Raw genomic sequence first — 22,480 nt, 5'->3', positions numbered from 1 at the left:
GTGCATGCACACTTCTTCAGATACACTGAAACGGAAGTCACCAGATCCTTAAATATAGTGGGGGAGTGGGGAGGGGTATTACTCAGAAGGGTGGTGGGAATGGGTGATAGGCTGATAAGTGTGGAAAACCAGTTGACGACTCTAAATGGCTGCAATTAGTCTTGCAGGGAAAGGCAAGGGGTGAGATGGCTAAGGATGGCTTTGTTATGTATAATGAGATAAGAATCCAATGTCTTTGTTCAAACCAGGTTTCTCCATGGTTTTAAGTTTGGTGATTAGTTGCAATTCAGCCACTTCTCTTTCCAGTCTATTTCTGAAATTTCTTTGTATTAAGACAGCTACTTTGAGATCTTTTATAAGAGGTCCCATTTAAGAGGTGTTCAGATTGCCTCCTCAGAATCACTTGACTTTAGCATTGTCAACCTATTCCCTCGTTGTGAGCGGGTGGTATTAGTTCTGTAAACCACCCACCAGGCCACACAGGCACACGATGGCATGGGGGAAGGGAGTGAAATCTCCATCCTTTTCCTGGTTGGCATCTCTCTGTAGGAATACTAAAGAGCAACCTTAGGTGCACTTACTTGGAAGCAGGTCCCACTGATCTGAATGAGCAAAGGGGGCGGGTGGGGGGAAGGACCCGATAAGCCTCAACACAACGCGCGAGGAGACCGCGGGAGCACCTTTCATTCCCCACCACCAGCAACAAGCAATAGCGGCCGGAGCCTCAAGCTCCGAACAATCCCGCCAAACAAAAGAATCCTGGGAATGGAGTCACGTTACGTCATTAAGCCGAGCGCCATTGGCTGTTGCAAACGAAATGGGCGGGGCCGTAAATGGAGAGGTGAAGGGCCACGCGCGGTAGGATAGGACAGAATCACGCCAGGAAATGAATGGGCGTGGCTTCCAGAGAGAGAGAGAGAGAGAGAGAGAGAGAGGAAGTGAGAGGTTGTGGTTTCACGTCTGCGCGCGCGTGTGCGCTACGTATGATTTGTTTGTTTGTTTTTTTGTTGAACGAGAGCTGGCCTGGTTGGTCGTCGCTGAGAGAAAGGGGGGCGGGGACTTCGTTAGCCGTTGAGGCCGGGAGGGCGGCGTGCGTGTTTGTGTGGATGTACGCGCGCACGCGCGGCGGTCGGCTGGTGTCGGTTCCTTGTGTCACGCGCTCCCTTTCTCAGGCGCCTCCGCCCACCCCCTACCCGCCCGCGCTCTTGGTCTCGTCCGTTTCCCTCTCGTCGCTGCTGCAGCTGCTTCTACTTCTAGTCTGGTGCGGGCAGGACCATGGCGGATGTGAGTAGTCAAGAGAACGCGGGCGCGGAAGGGGGAATTCTCGGCCCGTTTACATTATTATCCGCCGGGCTGAGGCTGTGGGTCTGTCGGGGCAGAACCGCGGGAGAGGCCGGTTGGTCAAAGAAACAATGGCTATTGGGTTTATTTTACTTTATTTTTTGCTGCTAGGTCGGTAAAGTTTAGGTGACTGGGTTGAGGGGATTTGAGGTAGAGCCCGTGGGGCGCCGAAAAAGACGCACGAATATCCCCCAGCCCAACTCCTTCACAGGTGGGAAGTCTTCCTCAGGTGGCCCTGCTTGTGGCACAGCAGACGCCCTTCTTGGGTGTGCCTTGGCTTTCCCCCTTTTCTTTTTTAAAAAGTTTTTTTAAGAGAGAGATGAAAATCGGCATTGTACCTATTAGGTTCAGAGTAAGGGCCTCAATAACGTCACGTCAAGTGTGTCTGGGCTGCACAGTTCCACAACAACTCCGAGTTTATGGTTGTTTTGGGTCCTTGGTTTTCGACTTTTGAGGTTTGGCCGTCACTTGACAACATTCTATGACCCTGGAAATGCTCTGCTGCAACTTGAGGAGGCAAACTATCACTTTAATGAGGGCTCTGTTTTGTAGAAGTTTGTGAAAATGGCATCTTTTCTGTGCTCCTTTCCCTTTCCAGCAGGACACCAGGGCTCCATTAATAAGTGAAACCAGAAGGCGCTTTGAGGCAGAATATCTACAAGGTTGGTGCAGTACCCAAGCATTTTATTTGTATTCCACACCTACATTATTCCTGACATGGCAAATACAGGATTGGCAGCTTTTAAGCCCAGTAGCCCATTGTAGGACAAATACGTTGTACTAAGTTAAAAAAAGAGGATCTTTTGTACTTGGAATTTTTGGACAACAAGGGACAGACAGCTTGATTTTATATGGCCGCCTCTAGTTAACCTTCACATTTGCTTACTAGGTTACCAGTTGTTTACCACACTTAGATGCCTCTGTGAAAGGAGTTTCCTCGTCTGCCAGTGTCAGTCATTCATCTATTTTATTTAACACCTCAGTAGTATACATGGGGGACGGTGGGTTCCACTGTGGTCTAAACCACTGAGCCTAGGGCTTGCTGATCAGAAGGTCAGCGGTTCGAATCCCTGCAACGGGTTGAGCTCCCGTTGTTCAGTCTTTGCTCCTGCCAACCTAGCAGTTCGAAAGCACATCAAGTGCAAGTAGATAAATAGGTGCCGCTGCGGTGGTAAGGTAAACAGCTTTTCCGTGCGCTGCTCTGGTTCGCCAGAAGCAGCTTAGTCATGCTGGCCACATGACCTGGAAGCTGTCTGTGGACAAACGCTGGCTCCCTCTGCCAGTAAAGCGAGATGAGCGCCGCAACTACAGAGTCATCCACGACTGGACTTAACAGTCAGGGGTCCCTTTACCTTTAGTATGCATGGAATTCCTAGTTTTCCTAACCAAGCCAGCCCTATGTAACTACCGCAAGGTTTCTTTGTCATGTACCTTTGCACCTTGCCCTGGGGCTGATGAGTCGTTACTAGCTATTGTTGGATGTATTCCATTTTTAGTATGTGCCAGACTTGAAATAGTAAGGCAATGTGATATGCTTTAGAGATACGAAACACTGGGTTTGTATCAACAGTCCCATGTAGTATGTAATGACAAGCATATATATATATATATTTGTATTCTGCTTGTTTCTTGGCACTTCTTCCTTAAGAGGAGCCTTGACTTCTCATCATAACTTTTCGTGATTTCTCCTGGTTTGGCTTACTCATTGAGCCCGTGTGCCATGCTACAGATCTCACCCTGGTAGATCCAATTACCAAAATTTTCATGGCTTTTCTGACACTTTAAAATGATCATACTTGTGGGCCTTGTCAAAAGGCAGGGCAGGGTGTACTGCTCCATCATGAGCTGTCATTTTGACACATTTCCACTGATGGTTGCAGAGCAAACTCCAGTGCAGGCTGTCTGAAAGGGGAAGTGAACATTTATTGCATATATATTAGTAAGATTGCTTTTATTAGTTAGCAGTCCATCAAACTAATTAATAGGTGTAGGTTGGTTGTCTTCCTAATAAAAATACCCAATTCAATATATTCTTCACTGTGGCGATCCTCCCCATTAAAGCATCATTGTTCCTGCCTGAATCATCCTTGACTTTCCATCACATACTTAGGAATTTGTAGCTTAACTAAAAGTTACCTGCTTCTGACTAAACACTTGAAGGAGCGGGCTGTTATGAAGTAAGTCCTGATGATTTTCCAAGCGAAATTACAGGGAACCAGGCAGAAGGCCTTCTCAGTAGTGGGGCCCGCCCTGTGGAATACCCTCCCATAATAATAGTTGTGTGAACTTTTGTGTACATTGCTCAGTGAATGAAATCAAAAGATACTTTAGTCAGGGAACACTTTTTCTCACTCTTCTCAGATTCTTCCCTTTTCTGATCACGAGCTAGTGCAGAGCTTTCCAAACTCTGCATTACAACACATTAGTGTGTAGGTGTATTGCATATACACTCCCCGTGCTCCTCCTGGGGCTTGAAATGGGTTTAACTTCTGGTTTGCTAGTAAACTAAAATACTTTTGTCACAAAATGATGCTTGTCTAAAAGGTGTGTCACCAACATAGTTTGGAAAGCTCTGAGCTAATGTTTTTTAAAAAGCCACAAACCAGTTACACAACCCTACTACATTTTAAGGACCTTTCCCTCCTGTCTAAGCATTTTTGGTGCGCCAAATTCAAACTTAACAAGCTTTCAATGACACTTCCTGGTTTATCTTGGTCATTGAGGCTATGCTCCATACTATAGCTCCTGATAGAGGCCATCTCCAGCCTGGTAGGCCTATTTACCAACATTTCTGTGACTTGTTTGACACCTTACTAGGCCACAGGTGACTTGTGGGCCTTGTCAAAAGGCAGGGTACACATACTAACATATATATTTTTAATGTTTTGTAGACACTTGGCAATAAAATATATAAAGTACGAATAACATGTCTTTATTATCCCAACATGTTCACTTAAAATTGTAGTATTCCTGCTCAAACTGTTGGGAAACACATGTATGTCTCAGTTTTTAAATTTGGTCATATTTTCTAATACCGTTCTTATTTTATTGACCAGCAAAAACAGATAAATATGATTCTAGAGATACAGAGAGACTACAGCAAGATGATACCTGGGTTGATAATTTTCTAATATGGCGACATGATGATGTGGACGATACATTAAAGATGATTGATGAAAGCTTTCAGTGGAGAAAAGAATATGCAGTTCATGGTAAGCTGTTTGATATCTAATTGTAAAAGCAGTTGCTTTTCAAACTGCATTGCTACTTGTTCCACATGCACCTCTACTTGATAGTTATGTCCCTACGCTTCTAGGGTGAGTTGTTAATAAAAGCAGCCTTTGAGTAAAGACATTACATTCTATACTGAGAAAATACTGCAAGTAAATAGCAGCAAAGGAGAGCTGGTGTTTAATTAGTATGTATACAATTGTGTGCATCCCTGCAAAGCCAACTATATAGAAATATTACTGCCCTAAATAATGTGGACACACACATTGTTCTACAGACAAATTCTCTGCTTGAAAATAATGCCTGATGTTGTTTTTCATCCCTTCATGGGATTATTTTGCTATTTCTATCTGTACAACAGTGATTCATTCACTGACAAGGGCAGTCTTCATACAGCATCCAGGAACCAAAATATTTATTCTTAGTCTGACAGATTATTGGTGCTGCCCTTGTGTGTTCAGTCTATCAGGGGTTCCTACTCTGTCATCAGTGAGAAGAGGTTCCCTACAAATGCTTTAAATTAAATATTACCCCTAACTCTTTTCCAGGCTTCAATAACTTGTCTTAGAACCCTGCCGTTCTCTATTATAGGATAATCAATACAATATGCTATGTTGGAGTTATAATGCTGTGTTTTGGTTGAAATAAATAACTGCCCTGCCCCCAAGTCCTGCTTTAGAACTTCAGGATTTTGTTATAGTATACCTATATGTGCTTATAAAAATCTTGCTTTTCTGTAGACTTGACGGAATCTTCACTTCCAAAGCGGTTCTTTGAAACTGGTGCCATTTACCTACATGGTTATGATAAGGAAGGCTATAAAATCTGTAAGTCTGCCTGTTCATCTGCTTACTCATTTACAAGTAATGCAAATGTAATTATGGTTTCAGAGTGAAGAGAACTAAACTTTATGATAATACAGACAGTAACATGTTACTAGCATCTATTTTTGAGAAGTAATAAAACAATAGTGAGGCCATATCACAGGGAGGTAGTTATTGGGCAATCTAATTTAATGAAGGCATGCAAGGTATAAACACTGACTTAATTAGCCCTTCGTTTTAGGAGACACATCTTCAGTATCATATGAAACTTTAACTATGCTCAAGCATATTCTGTTCAAAAGTGCTTATGTGTCTTTCCTCTTCCTCAGTATAGCTTCTTGAAATTTGACTGATTTTGTACACTTGATTGCTAATACTTCCACCTTTGGAAGAAGACCTTTGGTGGTTTCAATTTTTCAACATAGTGGATGCCTTAGGAAAGCATCTGATGATGCAACTCAGTTCTGTTGGAATAAATAAATGTGTCTTTATTGAATGGGACAAAGATTAGTGGGGTAGGAAAGCTGAAAATAATGGCAATATATTTCACATCTGCCAACCAATGCACCCCTTAGATTTCAGATAGTACATGGATAGATGATTTTAAAAAGCTCAGGACACACATTTTCATGGCCCTGTAGCAGCTATGGTGGCTCATTTACCAGAAGTTACTTATTGTTAACTATGGAAGTGTATACCCGATTCTAACCAAACTAGGAGGCTTCTCTGCCCATGTACTATCTGAAACCAAAGGGGCACATTGGTTGCCAGATGTAAAAAAAAAACGCAGCTCGATTACCTCACTAGATTGTTCTCTTAGGTCTGTAGCCCTATTCTTCTCCATGGGGCTCACTTCTGAGTAGACGTATATGATTTTACAGTAATTACCTTTGTTTCGTTAAGAAATTTATATTTGGGCAAACCATATATATGGATTTTAAAATCCCTTCCTAAAGGGACTCGCTCAACATGAAGACGTGTTTTATATCTTGCATTCATGCTTCAGAGCATGTGGGAGGAGGCAAAAATATAGATCCACATTTTTCTTTATAATGTCTTTCTTCTCTTGTTTTAAAAAAAATCTTCCAGGGCTTTAAAATAAAATGCAGTGAACAAAACTATATTATAACTAATGCACGATAAATAGAAATGTGTGCACCTTAGAAAATAAGAATATCTCCTTAGGAGATAGAAAGTTCAAGAATAAGGGCATAATCCATCCCGTGGGAGGGGGTGAATTGAATTGTATAGAGGTGGTGCTTCACTTAGCCCTGCTGGCCTGCGTCTTTTATGTGAGTAGGTTGATGCTCTGAAGCAGCATTCCATTGGGACACACCTCTCAGCCTGATTGCTATGGCATTTGAAGGCTATCTGAGCAATTCCCACCCCCACCCCCAATCTATCTACTACTCTCGCAAATGTGGCAGGGCTGTGGATATGGTGGTTGCCTCACTACTCTGCTAAAGCCCCATGGGGCAGCATCAAGGGTCTGGGTTGTGCCATAAATAGCTATTAGGCAAACATGCATGTTTATTTCTGTTTCTCCCACCCCACTCCATTAGTTTGGTTCAGGGTGAAACTTCATGTAAAAGATTCTAAAACTCAATTTGAAAAGAAGAAGCTAGTAGCCTTTTGGTTGGAACGCTATGCCAGAAGAGAACATGGAAAGCCTTTGACAGTGGTATTTGACATGGCTGAAACTGGAATTAGTAACATAGTAAGTATGCATATTACTGTTTTCCTGTTGATGTGTCTTAAACAAAACCTTTCCAGTTGGAAACTTGGATACTACCTTTATGAAGCCTTTTATAATGGAACACTTAGATTTAAATTATTTGCCTTTCAGCATAAATCTAAGTGTTCTGGATTGACTTGTTTATTAATCACAGCCAAAGCCAGCTGTTTAATAAGAACTGTACTGAGTGTACTACTTACTTAATTAGCAGTAGAAAGTGATGCAATCATACATTCTGTTTTGCAACGAAGTTCCATTGATTTTCATAGGATTTAGGGCCTGTTCTCTCAACAGTCTCAGAACTCTTAACCACTAAAAATAAAGGCCTTGATGTCTTCTTTCCATGTAAACCAAGTTAAGATTGCCAGATGCTTCCTGGTACCACATGTAAGATTTAGCCTGGATTTTCTTACGCTGCCTCATCACAGATGATACTATCTCACAGAAGTATTTGTCAGCCCTATATACATAAAGTAACCCTTTAAACTGACCTGCATGTATTGCTTCAGGCCAGTTTGCATATATTTATCAGAACCAGCTTGATATACAGTGGTACCTCAGTTTATGAACTTAATCTGTTCCGGAAGTCGGTTCTTAAACCAAAACCATTCTTAAACTGAGGTGCACTTTCCCTAATGAGGCCTCCCACCGCCGGTGCCCTTCCACCATTTGGATTCTGTTCTTAGACCGAGGCAAAATTTTCAAACCAAGACACTATTTCCGGTTTTGTGGAGATTGTAAACCAAATCGTTCTTAAACCAGACTGTTCTTAAACTGAGCTACCACTGTATTTTCAAATAAGGTGAGATATTCTAACATTTAAACTGTTGAAGCACCTTCACCACTGGAGCTGTTGAACAGAACTTTCTTTGACGTTTTCTGAAAGCTATAAGTAGGGTTTAATCTTTTGTTAATTGGTAATACATCTTTATTTTAGGATATGGATTTTGTCCGATACATCATCAGCTGCTTTAAAGTTTATTACCCTAATTATCTCAGTAAGTATGATAATAGCATTTATATTATACTATAGATCTAGAAAATAAATGAAAAACAAGAGTTTCTCGAATCTGAGGGTGGTATCAACCATAGTACAAGCTGGCTCCTGAAAATGGAAGTTTGGAGACCAATTGGTAGTGTGAAGAATTCATAGAAGTCTGAGGTATATTTTGAGATGCTCAGTGGATTCGAGCCTCATGCTGTTTGTCCCCCTGCCCCTGCCTAAATATTTTGTCTGCAGAATGGATCACAGTAGGCATAAAATAGATTGGTCCCAGGATATAAGTGGCACTTTTTATAGTAGCAGAAAATAATTCTTCACAGCTGCCATGTTCACAGTATAGTCTTTTCAAGATTATGTCACAATTGGGAGGTTTCACTACCCAGTTACTTCAGACAGTCTAATACTCAATTATTAACAAGACCTTTTGCAGAACAGCTATTAAATTGGGTTTTGTAATTGTCCCCCTCATAAATATTTTTTAAAGTATTCCTATATGGATTAGGTAAATCATACTAGGGAGCAAAGAGTGAACTGGGTATACTGGGGCTTTTCCTGTCCCCCTTCCAATATAGTTTCTTGTATCCTGAAAAGCTACTCCAGGAAGTACAGTTGAATCAAGGGAAAGGCAGCCAGGGTTAGCGGTGGGCAGGCACCACACCTGTGAGTGCAAAGATGCATTTACCATTTATTTTTATCTTTAGACTTCAGTCCTACAGCCAATTAACCTGGGAGCAGGCACAGATAGGATTGTGCTTTCAATGTTGTCTATAAAACTTCTGACTACTCCATTTCATTTTAAATGTTTTTGTTAGCTTTTGTGTTTGATTTCTCAAATACAGCTATAATGGGAAAGCATTCTGCTCATATCTTCATAATTTCCTTTTATATCCCTTTACAGACTAATGTATTGATGATAAATTTTCAGTTATTTTGCTTATAACTAAGGTACTCACACACCAAAAAATCTAAACTCTGGCCTCGGAAAGTAAATACCACAGTAGATGCTTTTTTTCACTGAATAATGTATTTAAATAAAACATTCACAATTGCTAATTTCTGTAGTGAAGAAAATGAAGGGGAGATTAACAGGACAACAAATAAAGTATTTTCATTTCATAGGAAATTTGACAGTGCTAAAATGTTATATTAACCACAAAAAACCCTCTTCCATTGTTCATGCAGCAAAAATTGTGATCTTTGAGCTACCCTGGATAATGAATGGTAAGTTAAAATTTTAAATTGTCTTATCTGGAAGGATTGTTAGTGAAAGTTATATTTTATGCAAATTCCTTATTATTGTTAACAGGAATTTTTAAAATATGATTCTAATGTTTCTGTATCTTGTGTCTTATTCTTTCCTGTCCCAAACATTCAGGGAAGGCAACGACAGCTTTTTTTTAAAAAAAAATATCTAGCTATCAAATACCACCTAAAATAAAGACTTCCAATATTTGCTAAGATTTCGACCATAAGTCTCAGCAAGTTCTTTTAGGGCAGACCCACTGTACCAAACAAAACTAATGGGAAGTAAGTTGTGATTGTGGTCTGTGTAAACAAAATAGTAGAACTCTTCTCAAGCTATCTTCCTTTTTCTTACCCAGCTGCTTTTAAACTTGTGAAAAGTTGGCTGGGTCCGGAAGCAGTGGGTTTGCTGAAGTTGACTAATAAGAATGAAATCCAGGAGTATATCAGTGCTGAATATCTACCACCCTATATGGGTGGAACTGTAAGTATATTGCTGCTGATCTTAATGTTTCTATTATATTGTGAAGGGAAAGTACAGTATAATAAATATATAGACTGTACACAGTTTTGGAAGTAAGTAAACAGTTATAATACATTTGTTTTCAATGATTAATTTGTTCTTCTATTTTGTTAATAATTTCTGGTTTTTAATTTTATTATTATTATTATTATTATTATTATTGCTATTTTTCCAATGGTTTTTTTCTGTGTGCTATGATTATTTATATTGATTTTCTGTCTTGTAATTATGACCCAATTTAGGGACTGTGACGTTGCAATTTAGCATATAAATAATTAAATACTGTTTTTAATTCTGTAGTCTTCACAGTCATCAAACCACCTGCTTCTAGAGCAGGGATTATTTTTTTGGCTTCTCGGGTGGATTAAGCCCACCAGGGCTTCCAATCCAACCTGTAGTGTCATTTTTGAGACCTTCTGCTTCCTGGGAGGGCAGACTTTCAGGCTCTCATTAAAGTGAATAATGACATCACTCAGCAGTGGAAGCTACCATGCAGTCTTCTGAAAGCACATACTGTTCACATTGATCATATTCCAGCTTTGGGTTGCAACTTGAGTTTTAGATATTTTAATTCCATTAGACATCAACCATAATTTGTTAAAAGGTATCCTGTGCAGAAAATGCTGGAAACGCAGTCTGAACACCATTTCCCATCCATTATTAAGATTTGTGAGATAACAGAATTGCTGAATTAATGCAGATTAACTGGGCATTAACCAGGTTGTATACCCAATGGTACACTAATGCTTTGATTTGTTTATATTCTTACGTAATTCCCTTAAACATTAAATGTAGCAATATAGTTCTTGATGTTTTCTTTTGCTTAGATTGCACAGATAAAACCAGTCAGAGTTGAATGATTTGGTGATTATGTTTATCTTTCACCACCATCTCCATAACACCATCTCTTTGTATTATAGGATACCTTCAAGTATAGTTATCCTCCATTGGTTGATGATGATTTTCAAACTCCATTGTGTGAAAATGGACCCATGACTGGTGAAGATGAAGTTGAAACCAAAGAAGAAACAGACATAGATAACAAGGAGAGTCCAGATTCTAATGAAGAACAAGCACTTAATTCAAAAAAGGTATCCCTGGACTGAAGGTTACATAGGAAATAATGATACAAACAAGTATTTTATGGCAACCCTCCAAGCATTCAATGTTAAACTAGTACAGTGAATAAAGCCTAAAGTGTCATTGGTTGGTTATTATGTTCTTGCTGTCATAATCAAGAAACCGGCCCAGAAAATCATAGAATTGTAGAGTTGGAAGGGATTCTGAGGGTAAACTAGTCCACCACCCTGCAATGCTGAAATCTCAACTACAGCATTCCTGACAGATGGTCATCCATCCTCTGCTTAAAAACCAGCTCCTGGGGGAGACTGCTCCACTGTTGAACAGCTCTTGCTGTCAGAAAGTTCTTCCTTACATTTAGTCAGTATCTCATTTATTGTAACTTGAAGTCCTACTACCTTCTGGAGCAGGAGAAAACAAGCTTGCACCATCTTTCATGTGACAGCTGTTAGTAATAACAACAACATTAACAACAGTAATAAAAAAATTATATGCTGCCCATCTGATTGGGTTACCCCAGCCATTCTGGGTGGTGTCCAACAAGTTAAAAAACAATTTAGATTTACACAGTTTAGATATTTGAAGATTGCAATCATATCTCCTCTGTCTCCTCTTATCCAGGCTAAACATACCCAGCTCCCTCAACTGTTCCTCATAAGGTTTGGTTTCCAAACCCTTTATCGTCTTGGTCATCCGCCTTTGTGCCCATTCCAGTTTATCAATCTCCTACTTAAGTTGTGGTTCCCCAGAACAGGTCACGGTATTTCAGGTGTGGTCTGACCAAGGCAGAATAGTGTGGTACTATTACAGAATAGTGTGGTACTATTAATAGGTGTAGAATCTGACATTTGTCCCTGTTGAAATTTATTTTGTTAGTTTGGGCCCAGTTCTCTACAATCTGTTACGGCAATTTTGAAACCAAATTCTGCCTTCAGCGGCATTGGCTACCCCCTCCCAGGTTCATGTCATCTGCAAATTTGATAAGTATCCTCTCAATTCCTTTGTTCAAGTTGTTTATAAAGATGTTGAACAACAACAGGTTTGGGACAGAACCCTGTGGCACCCCACTTGTCATTTTTTTCCAGGATGATGATCCTTCCCAGTACCCTAATTCTGTACCTGTGAATGTGTTGCTTAGCTGTTAGTATTATGCACCAGTTATCCAGGAATCCTAAGCAATCCTTCTGAGATACCAGGAGACTTTGCCTAGAAGAGACACTTCACACACAAACACACTTTCCTTATTTTACCGTATATGAGAACTGGAGTTAGTTTGTGAAGCATACACACTCAGCAAAATTTACATGCTTTAAAATAGTGAGTGGTGAACTTTAGAACACTTCATAAATGATTTAAATGATAGAAAGTTTATCAACCTTTTCTTTTCCTGTGCGTTTGTCTATATCTGAGCTTGGAATGTACAAAGTCCTAACTACTATCAGAGGTGTCACATTTAACCCTTAGTTTGGGAACTAAAGTGGTGTCCAGGTGACATGGTACTGCCTTGATAATATTTTGTCTCAATAATTTGGGCGCCTTATTTATTTGAGAGTACATGTTGAAAGTTACACATTTGGATCTACTGTACTGCAATTACAAGTAACATCTATATTCCCTTTTTTAAAAGTACTGTGTATAGGTTACTATGGAAAGTTAAATATACATAGTTTTTCTGCTAGATGTTCCTTTCCAGTTTTGGGCATTATAGTTACCTGAATGCTCTTACAGTTTTGAAAGCATGCATTATATTCCATCACACTCCTAGCATTTATTTATTCATGATCTTACATTAATATCCCACTTTCATTCTGTTATGGACCCCAAAGGAAGTGTACGTGTGAATCCCAGGTGGTCAGTTGCTCAGGCTCTGACCAGACCCAGGCCAATTTTCCAACTGCCAGTTACATTTAAAAAAAAAGGTTAAGACAATTCAGTCCATGTCTTCAATATAGTTACTTCATCATTCAGTCCTGCCAACTTTTCATCGATTTGGTCCGAAGTCTAGCTATTTTCCATTTCCTTATCATATCTCTCTGATTCATTTTCTTTCCCCGTTTTATCAAACACTGATCCTATCATTTTCAGTCATCAACTGTGGAACAATACCAAGAGTCACTGGGAGATCCAGATGTATTTTTGCCATACTGGATGCGTTTGATGTTTTGAATATTATTAGCAACTCATTCTACCTTAATATTTCCACCTTAAGACAGGCTATGGATATGATCTCTCACAAAAAATTATTCCCTGCAGCTGAAGTAATGGCTGGTGTACTTTCAGTTCTTTAGTGGCAAGAAACAGAAAAGGAGTTAAAGATTTTTCATACAGGGGATTCCCTCATCGGTTTAAACTTTATTGCTAACCATAAATTAAGCTTTTTGCTCTGCCTTAAGACACTTTAACAACTAGTTTTCCTTTGTGTTCTTCTTAACAGGTAGCAGTACTTAAACATTTTCAGATTAAATTTTCGCCAGCTGATAGAGGGATCTCTCTAAGTTTCGGTTTTGCTTGTCCCAGAAGTGTTTGAGAGGGAGTGGATCTTTCTTAACTATGAAAGGTGCACAATGGGCACAATGTCGATTTCTCAGCTTGCCAGCTCATTTTAACTCCTGTCTAAGCTGCCAGGCATAGACAGCAGAAAACGGTCTTGATCAAAGTATTTGAGGTTGCTCCCAGATCACTCTTATCTTCCAGACAATCTGTCTGACTATTATCAATCACCACATGATTATCTTCTGTCAGAGAAGAGCTAACAGAGACAGCCAAAACACCATTCCTCTCCTCGGGAGTCCCCAAGTTCGTCAAGCTGTTGGAATAATACACATGTAAACAAAATGGTTTAATTTGTATAGCTGGAAATTGTGCTTGGATTTCTGACAAATTTGGAATATGTTGTGGTGGAGTGGGGCGGAAAATGGGATGAAGACTAGGAAACATCAGACACACCAAGGCATATTAATCTTAAAGTGTATTCTCATATATCAAAAATAAAAACATTAGCTTCATTAAGTGAAAAACTTTCAATATGTATAAAACTCTATTTACCTTATATCAAACCCAAACAAAAAAAATTAAATGTAGGTTTAGTTAGTGATAACTTTCATTTAGTGAATGAAGCAGAGTCCATAATTTGCAGGCATGACATTTTACTTGATAGTAAAATATAATTGACTCCTGAATAGTGTTCCTTGTTTCTGTTTCCCTAGGCAAATTTTGCAGAACAAACTCCAAAATCAGAAGAGAGTGAAAAACAAGATTCCAAAACAAAAAATGCAAAGAAAGCACTAACCACTTTTAAAGGACCTTTATTGCACATCAGGTATTAGTAATAATTTTATTAAAAATGTAGATCTTTCCATATTGTAATATTGCTGTTCTGTGTCTTGAAAATTACTTGAATGTGAAGGGAAATGTATTTGATATTTTAAGAATTGTTTCACATCTGATTCAGAGGTCTTCTCTGAAGCTCATGGTGTTTCTTTACGGAGGACACGGTGTTGATGAAGTCAGGGTTCTTTTGGCAAAGAAGTTCAGACACCTAGATTTCTGATGAATTTGGAATATGTTGTGATGGATACATGTTTTATGAGTGTATTATAGCTGCCTTTCTCCACCCCTCACAGCAGTATCCTATTATGTAGTCAGTTAGTGCTAGATAGTTATAGTTTGGGAGTCAAATACTGTACCTTAAGTGGAGGGAAAAAGGTCTACAAAATTGCCCTGGTTTTAATTATTACTTTGTTAATTTGTATAGTGCAGAAAAGTCTGTAAATTGAACTGTAACGCCTGTTGAAGTATAGATGTTTACTTTTACATACGCTGTAACATAAAATATGTAGAAAATGTGTCGTAAGAATTTGAAAGCATTTGAAAATGTGACTGTTCCATTAGAAATTTGAATTAAAGTTTTTGTTTGTACAAATCTGGTATCAATCTAGATTTTGAGGAAGCAGTGGAAAATCTGTAGCAGTTGCATTATTGTGATGTTGATTACATCTGACGTTTGTACCACATGGGTTTCTGAGCAGGTAATTGAAGATAATTTTTAGAAAGTGGGTCTGTTGGAACACAAACTTCTAATATGGCTTAGGAACATTCCAACCTAAGAAACATAATTCAGAACTTCTAGCATTTGATTTTGTCACTAAAATAAATTCTTCATGTGATTGTAGATGAATGGTTGAAAAGTTCATCACTTCCACTTGTCTTCCAGAAAAGAAATGATTGTTTCCTTATTTCAGCCTAGTTATGTCATGTATATCACCCAAGCATTTGATATGCATACATCAACATTGTATTTAAGCGCTAGCCTTGTATCCATAAGCAATCAGGAATTCCATATACTATAGGCAAGCAAGTGCATGAAATTCAATGTGGCAGGTGAGTGGGTTGGTAGAGGGGTAATACAGCACTCTGAAACCAAGCAGACTGCTGGAGGGGTGAAACCCCTTCATCTTCAGCCTGTGTAGAAGTGCAGTTTTCCATACCTTTTCAGCCAGCCAGCCCCCAGCAGGCTAGTAACCTCTAGACTGATCTATGTGTCTGTAGGTTCATAATGTGTTTGTGGGTATGGGAGAGGGGGAATAGAGATTATAATAAAGATGAAATGTTCTAGCATTTTTTCCAGATCTAACATCATAATTTGGACAAAATATATTCCCACATATTAAATTTCATTTTACATTGTGAGTGTTATACAGATAAGTTGCTGTGCATAATTCATTATTGTAATGCCTATTTGTTGAGATCTAAAGAACCACCTGACTGGTTCTGTGCACCAAGCCTTGGGCTTGTGTTTCTCAAACAGCAGTCCCCTATGCTATGTGTCAAACCTCTTCTAAAGATGAGGAAAGCTTAGAAAGCAGTTGTGTTACAGGGTGGGAATCTACTGCTTAAAGCAGGTGGGGAATGCTTGCATGTCTTCAGTGCATGAAAAATAGCTCTTTGGGTCCCAGGTACTGAGTTGAGTGTTAAAAGTGCATATATTTCTGCTACAAAATAAAATAGGAAAAGCAGACTTTGCCTCAGCATGTATAAAACACTTTTGCTTTTTCTTAAAATGTTGAACTGATACAGCTATTTGGAGGTTCCTGCTGACCATAAGTGTTGCAGCTCACAATTTTCATACGCAAGACCCAGATTCTGTCTCGCCCATCTTCCATTTAAAAATTATATCCGGTAGTAGGGCTGTGAAAGCGTTTGGAGAGTTGCTGCCATTCAGAGTAGACAGTACTGAGCTAGATGGACTAGTGATGTGATTTCATGTCAGGTAACACCATACATATATATATACTTACCCAAAAAGATGACAAACAGTTGTTTTGCCCTTGGCTTGTTGATGCTTCATGATACTTTGTTAAACTAAATGTGTATTTTCCCAAACACACATTTCTGAAAACTTGGAACACAAAATGAATATCCTGGATATGATGAGTAAAATAGAAGTAGTATGAATTGCTTTTCAAGTGAAAATCTCACTGAGAGGACTGTTAAAAGTATTTGGCATTTAACAGTATACGTTGAAGGATTGGGTTAGAGCCTGTTAATTGAAACATAGTGTTCTAAATAAGCACAAACTTTATTTTTAAGAGAATGAATGAAGTTTGTAAACCTGTAATGCAAATACTTTAATACAAATTTGTGATTTTTCATTAGTCCAGCAGAAGAACTGCATTTTGGGTCCAAAGAAACTGGAGAGAAGAAATGCTTGATAGTTCTCACAAACGTGACCAAAAATACAGTGGCATTTAAGGTAAATATTGTGTTTATGTGGTGATTAACCTGACTGAATAGTAACCATAATAGCTGATGAAATGGTTTTCACAAGGTATGCATAACTTTCTATGCCAAGCTGACAAAACTGTCAAACCAGGACCAGATAAATGGTCTTAAAGGTGGAGTAACTATCTTTTATATATATATATATTATACCGCATAACTGGATCTCATCAAATGTTTGTCACTTTAATATTGCAGTGAAATTCCAGATAATAGCAGTGAAGTATCAGGAAAGATACCCCAAGGAAGAATATGATATGCAGTTTATAAAGCTAATATAGAAATGTGTGTAAAACTTACATGGAAAGAGGGAGAGGGAGATCTTACTCTCCCATTATACTAGAATTTGAGGTGTCCTAATGAAGAATTAGCAGTACAGTGAGTTGAGAGCAGAAGAGTATATTGTTTTCTTTGGCTTAATTTACATAATTCATTACATTGATTGCTTAGATTACATTTAAGAAGAATTGGGTGTTATCATTGGTTATTTGTTATTGATAACTGGTACCAACAATAAAAGGTTAGTGTAAAGTGTTATTGTTCAGGGTTACAGTCTGGCACCCATATCTTCCTGTTGAGTAAACATGCAGAAGGTTCTCGGGACTCCTGCTGATTTTGCATCCTATACTTCCCACTTTGCACTGTTGCATGCTCTCTCTCTCTCTCTCTCTCATACACAGACACACACACACAGAGAGAGAGAGAGCACATTATGTGGCCACTGTGCATGCCAAGTCCTCGTTGCAAACTTTGGGGTTCCCCCAAGCCTGTTGTTATTCCCCACACACTTGGGAGAGTAAAGTTTGGTGTTTTGCTGAAGTTAAATGGAAGATTAGTGTTCAGAAGTAAAATAACACAAATGGAGAATACTAATCAAGTTTTTGTCCTGCTGGTAAGTTGTGAGTGGAATCTAGTCTTCTACCTTGTTAAATAAGAAAGGTGGTAGCATTTAATACAGCTGCACTTTGTTTAGGTTAGAACAACTGCTCCTGACAAGTACAGAGTGAAACCAAGTAACAGCAGCTGTGAACCAGGCACATCACTAGATATAATAGTATCTCTTCATGGAGGTAAGTAAAATCTTGTACACTATTGTATGGATGAAATAAACAAGTAATGTACATTACTGACAGTAAGCTTGGAATTCTATGTACATGTACTAGAACATAAGCATTAGTGAAACCAAATAACTGTTCAGATTTCATATGACTGCTTCTGTCTAGTCCAAATCTCCCAGTTCATCCCCAGTAGTGGATCTATGAGGCCTGTTTATAGGTAGAATTCCATAGGCCAAATTTTGGAAAAAAACAAACCCTAATAAAATTCATTGCTCAATCTCTTTACAAGCCTCTATCATTACTAGCCTGTTTCTAAAAATTCTATTGTTTATCATGCTTCCTGTAAATTTGCAAAAAGTTAGCTACTGATTAACAAATAAATATACTGTTAAAGAGGCCTTGGATTCAAGTTGTGTACTATTTAAATGATCATTATTTGCTTATCAGAACTTTGACATTTAGGGACATATTTCAAATAAGTAGCAGCCTCACTAATGTACCATAAAGATATTTGAGTTTATTTTCTAGAATGATTAGGAGAGCATTTGGATTGACGTTGATATCATATATATATCATTTGATTCTTTTTGTGTGTGAGTATAGTGTAAACATTATATTGAGCCCTGCCCTAGAGAATTTAATAATTCAAAATATGCTGGATCCTATTAACATTTAATTATTGTTTTTTATTTTATTCTGGAATTGGGCTGCATATTTAATGTTGGATGAATAAGTAAAAGGTAGTGTATTCTTTCAAAAGTGTATGTGAGAGAGGGGGGAGGGGGAGAGAGACTATTAGAATGTATGCCACTTGTGTTTGAAAAAATACAGCAACTAGATTTTAGAAGAATTTATTTTAGGACAGCTGTGTGATAGGTATATGGTAAAATAAATTAATCCCAAATTATTTATATGCACCATGAATCTGATGTAAATCAGTTTAGGGATTTTCATGAACCTACAATTAGCTTATGTCCACCAGGGCTTGTTATGAGATGCAGTTTGAACCCACATTCGCGCTTTGGAAAACAGCCCAATTCACACCAAAGTACTTCAGATTGACACGAAGTCTGAATCCCACTTTGGAGAAATGATTCTTTCTGCCTTTCTCTGCTACTATTATGGGGTTGTTATTTTTATTTATTTATTAAATAACACCTATCACCTACCCACCCATGCCCACTTTTGACCAAAGTGAATAAGATTTGCTGAGTAGATAAAGTCTGCCAATTACAAGGGGCACTTTGTAGACTGAGATTAAGGGGGGCGCCAATAATTATGAAGGGGTGAAATTTGTAGGCATGGAAGCCCCATTTGAGGGGACAAATCCAACAAGATTTCAGAAGGATGGCAGCAAGTAGCTTTCTTGCAGGTACAGCCTTTATAGTTTTACATTTTAATCTCTGAATTTATCTTCTACTCTTTCATAACTCCAGTTACAGGTGGGTAGCCGTGTTGGTCTGCCATAGTCAAGACAAAATCGAAAATTCTTTCTAGTAGCACCTTAGAGACCAACTGAGTTTGTTCCTGGTATGAGCTTTCGTGTGCATGCACACTTCTTCAGATCTGAAGAAGTGTGCATGCACACGAAAGCTCATACCAGGAACAAACTCAGTTGGTCTCTAAGGTGCTACTAGAAAGAATTTTCGATTTTGTCTTTCATAACTCTTTTGTGAATTGGCAAATTTTGTTCAGTACTTCTAATTGTTGCATATCTTCAGTAACAAATTAGCTGTTTGTATATGTAGATGTAGTCAGGGGTGTGGGTTTTTTGCTTGTAGTGTATAAACTTTGAAATAACTGCTTAAAGCCAAAGGAAGTAAAATTGTCATGTTGTTTAAACAGGTTGTGCAGCTTCCCTGCAAGACCGTTTTTTGATTATGGCAGCAGAAATGGAGCAGTGTTCCGGAACAGGAACACAAGAACTGGGTCAGTTTTGGAAGGAAGTCCCAAGAAACAAAGTGATGGAACATAGGTAAGCATTTCATGTTGTTTTGGGGGACATATTGAGTTGCCTATGCAACTGAAAACAAGTGTTCCACATTGCTTAGTATCTTGGTAGGTGAAATTTGCCACAAATGCACCCTTGAAAGGCATGATATAAAATAAAGAATGATTTGTTGGTTCCTTCCTTAGGAGTTGCACAGATACAGCTCTTTGAAATATTTACTGTTGGTGTTTATAATTACAAGTATGGTATATATGTAAAAATGGTTTAAGATGAAAGAAGAAAGTTGCCAGTAACTAACTGCCTGTTCTAGAGTACAGAACAGCTTTTAAACATGAAAAACAAAAAAGCTACTGGGAGAAGAGTAAAGCAGCATGTGTAGCCAGTTGCAGAACATGCATAGCAAGCTTTGCCACATACAAAAAACATCAGAGCCTCTGTCCTGGAATAAGAGACAGGAAGATAGAGGACTCAGCTAGACTGGTAAAGAGATTTATATGTGTTGTATGTGCAATATAACATTGTGCCACCAGATGGCAACGTGGAGTCCCGTTTTTCTCTACCTATTTTCCATGTTTAAATTTACAAAGCTTTAAACTGAAATGCTTCATTGATGTGTGTAGATCCGGCCAGAATCATCCATTGCCCTTCCAAGCCCCTTTCCTTTCCCTTTCAAATCTAGTACATGTGCACAGCCGAAGATGAGAGCCAGTCTCCAAAATAGTGTTCTCATCACTCCCTTTTAGATTGTGTTCTCCCTAGCACGTCACTGTCTGTAGCTAGTCAGTGCTTATGCAAGCTTACAAAACCATTACCACTTATGTTTTGTGTAGGTAATCTTGTCCTTCTGATTGCTGGTTCCTCAGCAATATGGTTAGGTTTCCTTTTGACTCCAGCACTGTTATAATTGATGATGATCTTCTCTTTGCTGGTCACTGTGGTGGGCAGGGGCAAGGAAGGGAAGCAGAAATAAAGGCTGCATCATTGAACATATGAAACAAATACCAACAGGGAATGGAATCTATGAAGCCAAAGAGGCTTGGAGAAAGAAAGAAAAAATCATGTCCTCTTACAGTTGTACAACATTTCACTGCTCTGCTGTTTCTATTTGTCTCAGGTTAAGATGTCATGTTGTAGAAAGCAGCAAACCTTCTTCTTTAACAATAAATGAAAATTCCTTCAATATTCCTGCAAAAACGAATGAAGATTTACACGTACAGGTAACACTTGTGCATATTAATATATAGCTTCCAGCTGGATCTGTAGGAGTGTGCAGTGCATTGGGGGCTTTCAATATCCTTCCTCCTCCTGTAGCCTTTAGTGCCCTTGAAAACCTGAAGAACTGAAGGTTGGAGACTCCCCTCCAGGGAGACAGTTGCTGTATTCTAAGGAGCTGTTCTTAAAAAGAGCAATAGATAGCGGGGAATTCAGGACATAAAGAAATGAAATATTTCTTTACAGAGCAGAGTTAAATTATGTAACTGGCCATTAGGCCATGTAGTGGCCACAGTATCTAATGTGAGGAACAGTAATAGTGATAAGGAAAGTACTACGAGCTTGGTGTATGTTGAATGTATACCCTTTCAAAGACTTATGCCTTACTTATATAGTAGAATATGGGCATATTTTCAGCTAATAAAATATGTGTTAGGCATTAAAATTGTGTGATTTTTTTGTTTACCCCCCCCCCCTCTTTCCAGCTAACACAATTATTGCAAGCTAATAAAAGACTCCGAGAACAGATTGATCGTTGCGTCTGGTTCCAGCAATTGACTCTCTTGTTTATGTTACTATTACTGGCCAGTACTACCTTTTGTTTCTACTTATTGTATGCGCCAAGGAGCTAAGTAGCAATGCTTTGTACGATAAGCTCTCTCTGCAATTCATTTGGAAAAGGAAAGAACCAGTACTATGAAACTGCCAAAAAGGAGATCTATATGAGACTCTCCAGAAACTGTGATTCACAAGATTGTGATCTTTGCCTTTAATCAACAAGTAGAGTGACTGTTGATATTTATTAAAGTACAGGAAGTAAAACAGGATATTAAAAGAGTCATTTTCACTGGGCAACCTAATAACTGTTACAGAACAAAAGATGTTTATGACTAAATGTATTTTTACTTTTATTTCTGTCATGCAGAAGTATACAAGATGTATCAAAACAATTTGTGCATAAAATGTATTTCCCTTGAAATGAAAGTGCAAATTTGTAACAATATAGGAAAGCCTCATTTATGCTATTTATACATAAAAGGAAATGATACACATGCTCATGCAGTTTGAAATTGAAGAATGCATTCTGGGGGTGGTGGTCTTTATTCTTGCTCACTTCCCCCCCCAAAAAAAAATATTACAGATATTTAAGATTATACTATTTTGCATTGAATACCTTGTAGCCATAATTGCCTGGAAATGCCTGTAATGGTTCCAAAGAGCCGAAATAAAAATTTGTTTTTCCAAGAATGCCATAGTACATTACTATATGCCATGATACCTGAAAAAGAATTGTGCAGGAACACAACTCTCCATTCTTCAGTGTGTCTTAGTCTACAGAACTAAACCAGATAGTTCAGGAGTGCAACCATATTATGTCATGAAATTTTACTGTCAGTTTCCCACTAGGTTGGTGTTCTCCTGCAATTCAAGGACAACAAATAAAACATAAATTATTATTTGTAATTAAGTTTGGAATAATTCCTGTAAGTTTAATTTTCCCA

General features: G+C 38.5%; 1 protein-coding gene across 2 annotated transcripts; it reads left to right on the top strand.

Moving 5' to 3' along the window:
- The first annotated feature begins 1,183 nt into the window (after positions 1–1,183).
- MOSPD2 (motile sperm domain containing 2) lies at positions 1,184–22,048 on the top strand. 2 transcript variants are annotated; one of them, XM_033147378.1, is made up of 15 exons: positions 1,184–1,284; positions 1,940–2,003; positions 4,398–4,553; positions 5,313–5,399; positions 6,959–7,113; positions 8,069–8,129; positions 9,317–9,355; positions 9,736–9,860; positions 10,820–10,990; positions 14,186–14,298; positions 16,635–16,731; positions 17,731–17,827; positions 19,661–19,790; positions 20,881–20,983; positions 21,464–22,048. In XM_033147378.1, the coding sequence occupies exons 1-15, from the start codon at positions 1,276–1,278 to the stop codon at positions 21,608–21,610; spliced, it is 1,554 nt and encodes a 517-aa protein (XP_033003269.1). In that variant the 5' UTR covers positions 1,184–1,275; the 3' UTR covers positions 21,611–22,048. The 2 variants fall into 2 exon arrangements, with proteins under 2 accessions (XP_033003269.1, XP_033003270.1); XM_033147379.1 differs by having other exon boundaries at positions 1,224–1,284; positions 1,943–2,003.
- Positions 22,049–22,480: the final 432 nt, after the last annotated feature.

Source organism: Lacerta agilis, chromosome 4 (genome assembly GCF_009819535.1).
Source record: "Lacerta agilis isolate rLacAgi1 chromosome 4, rLacAgi1.pri, whole genome shotgun sequence".
Classification (NCBI taxonomy): domain Eukaryota; kingdom Metazoa; phylum Chordata; class Lepidosauria; order Squamata; family Lacertidae; genus Lacerta; species Lacerta agilis.
Note: the sequence above shows the minus strand (reverse complement) of the source record. Positions and strands in the feature narration are given on the sequence as shown.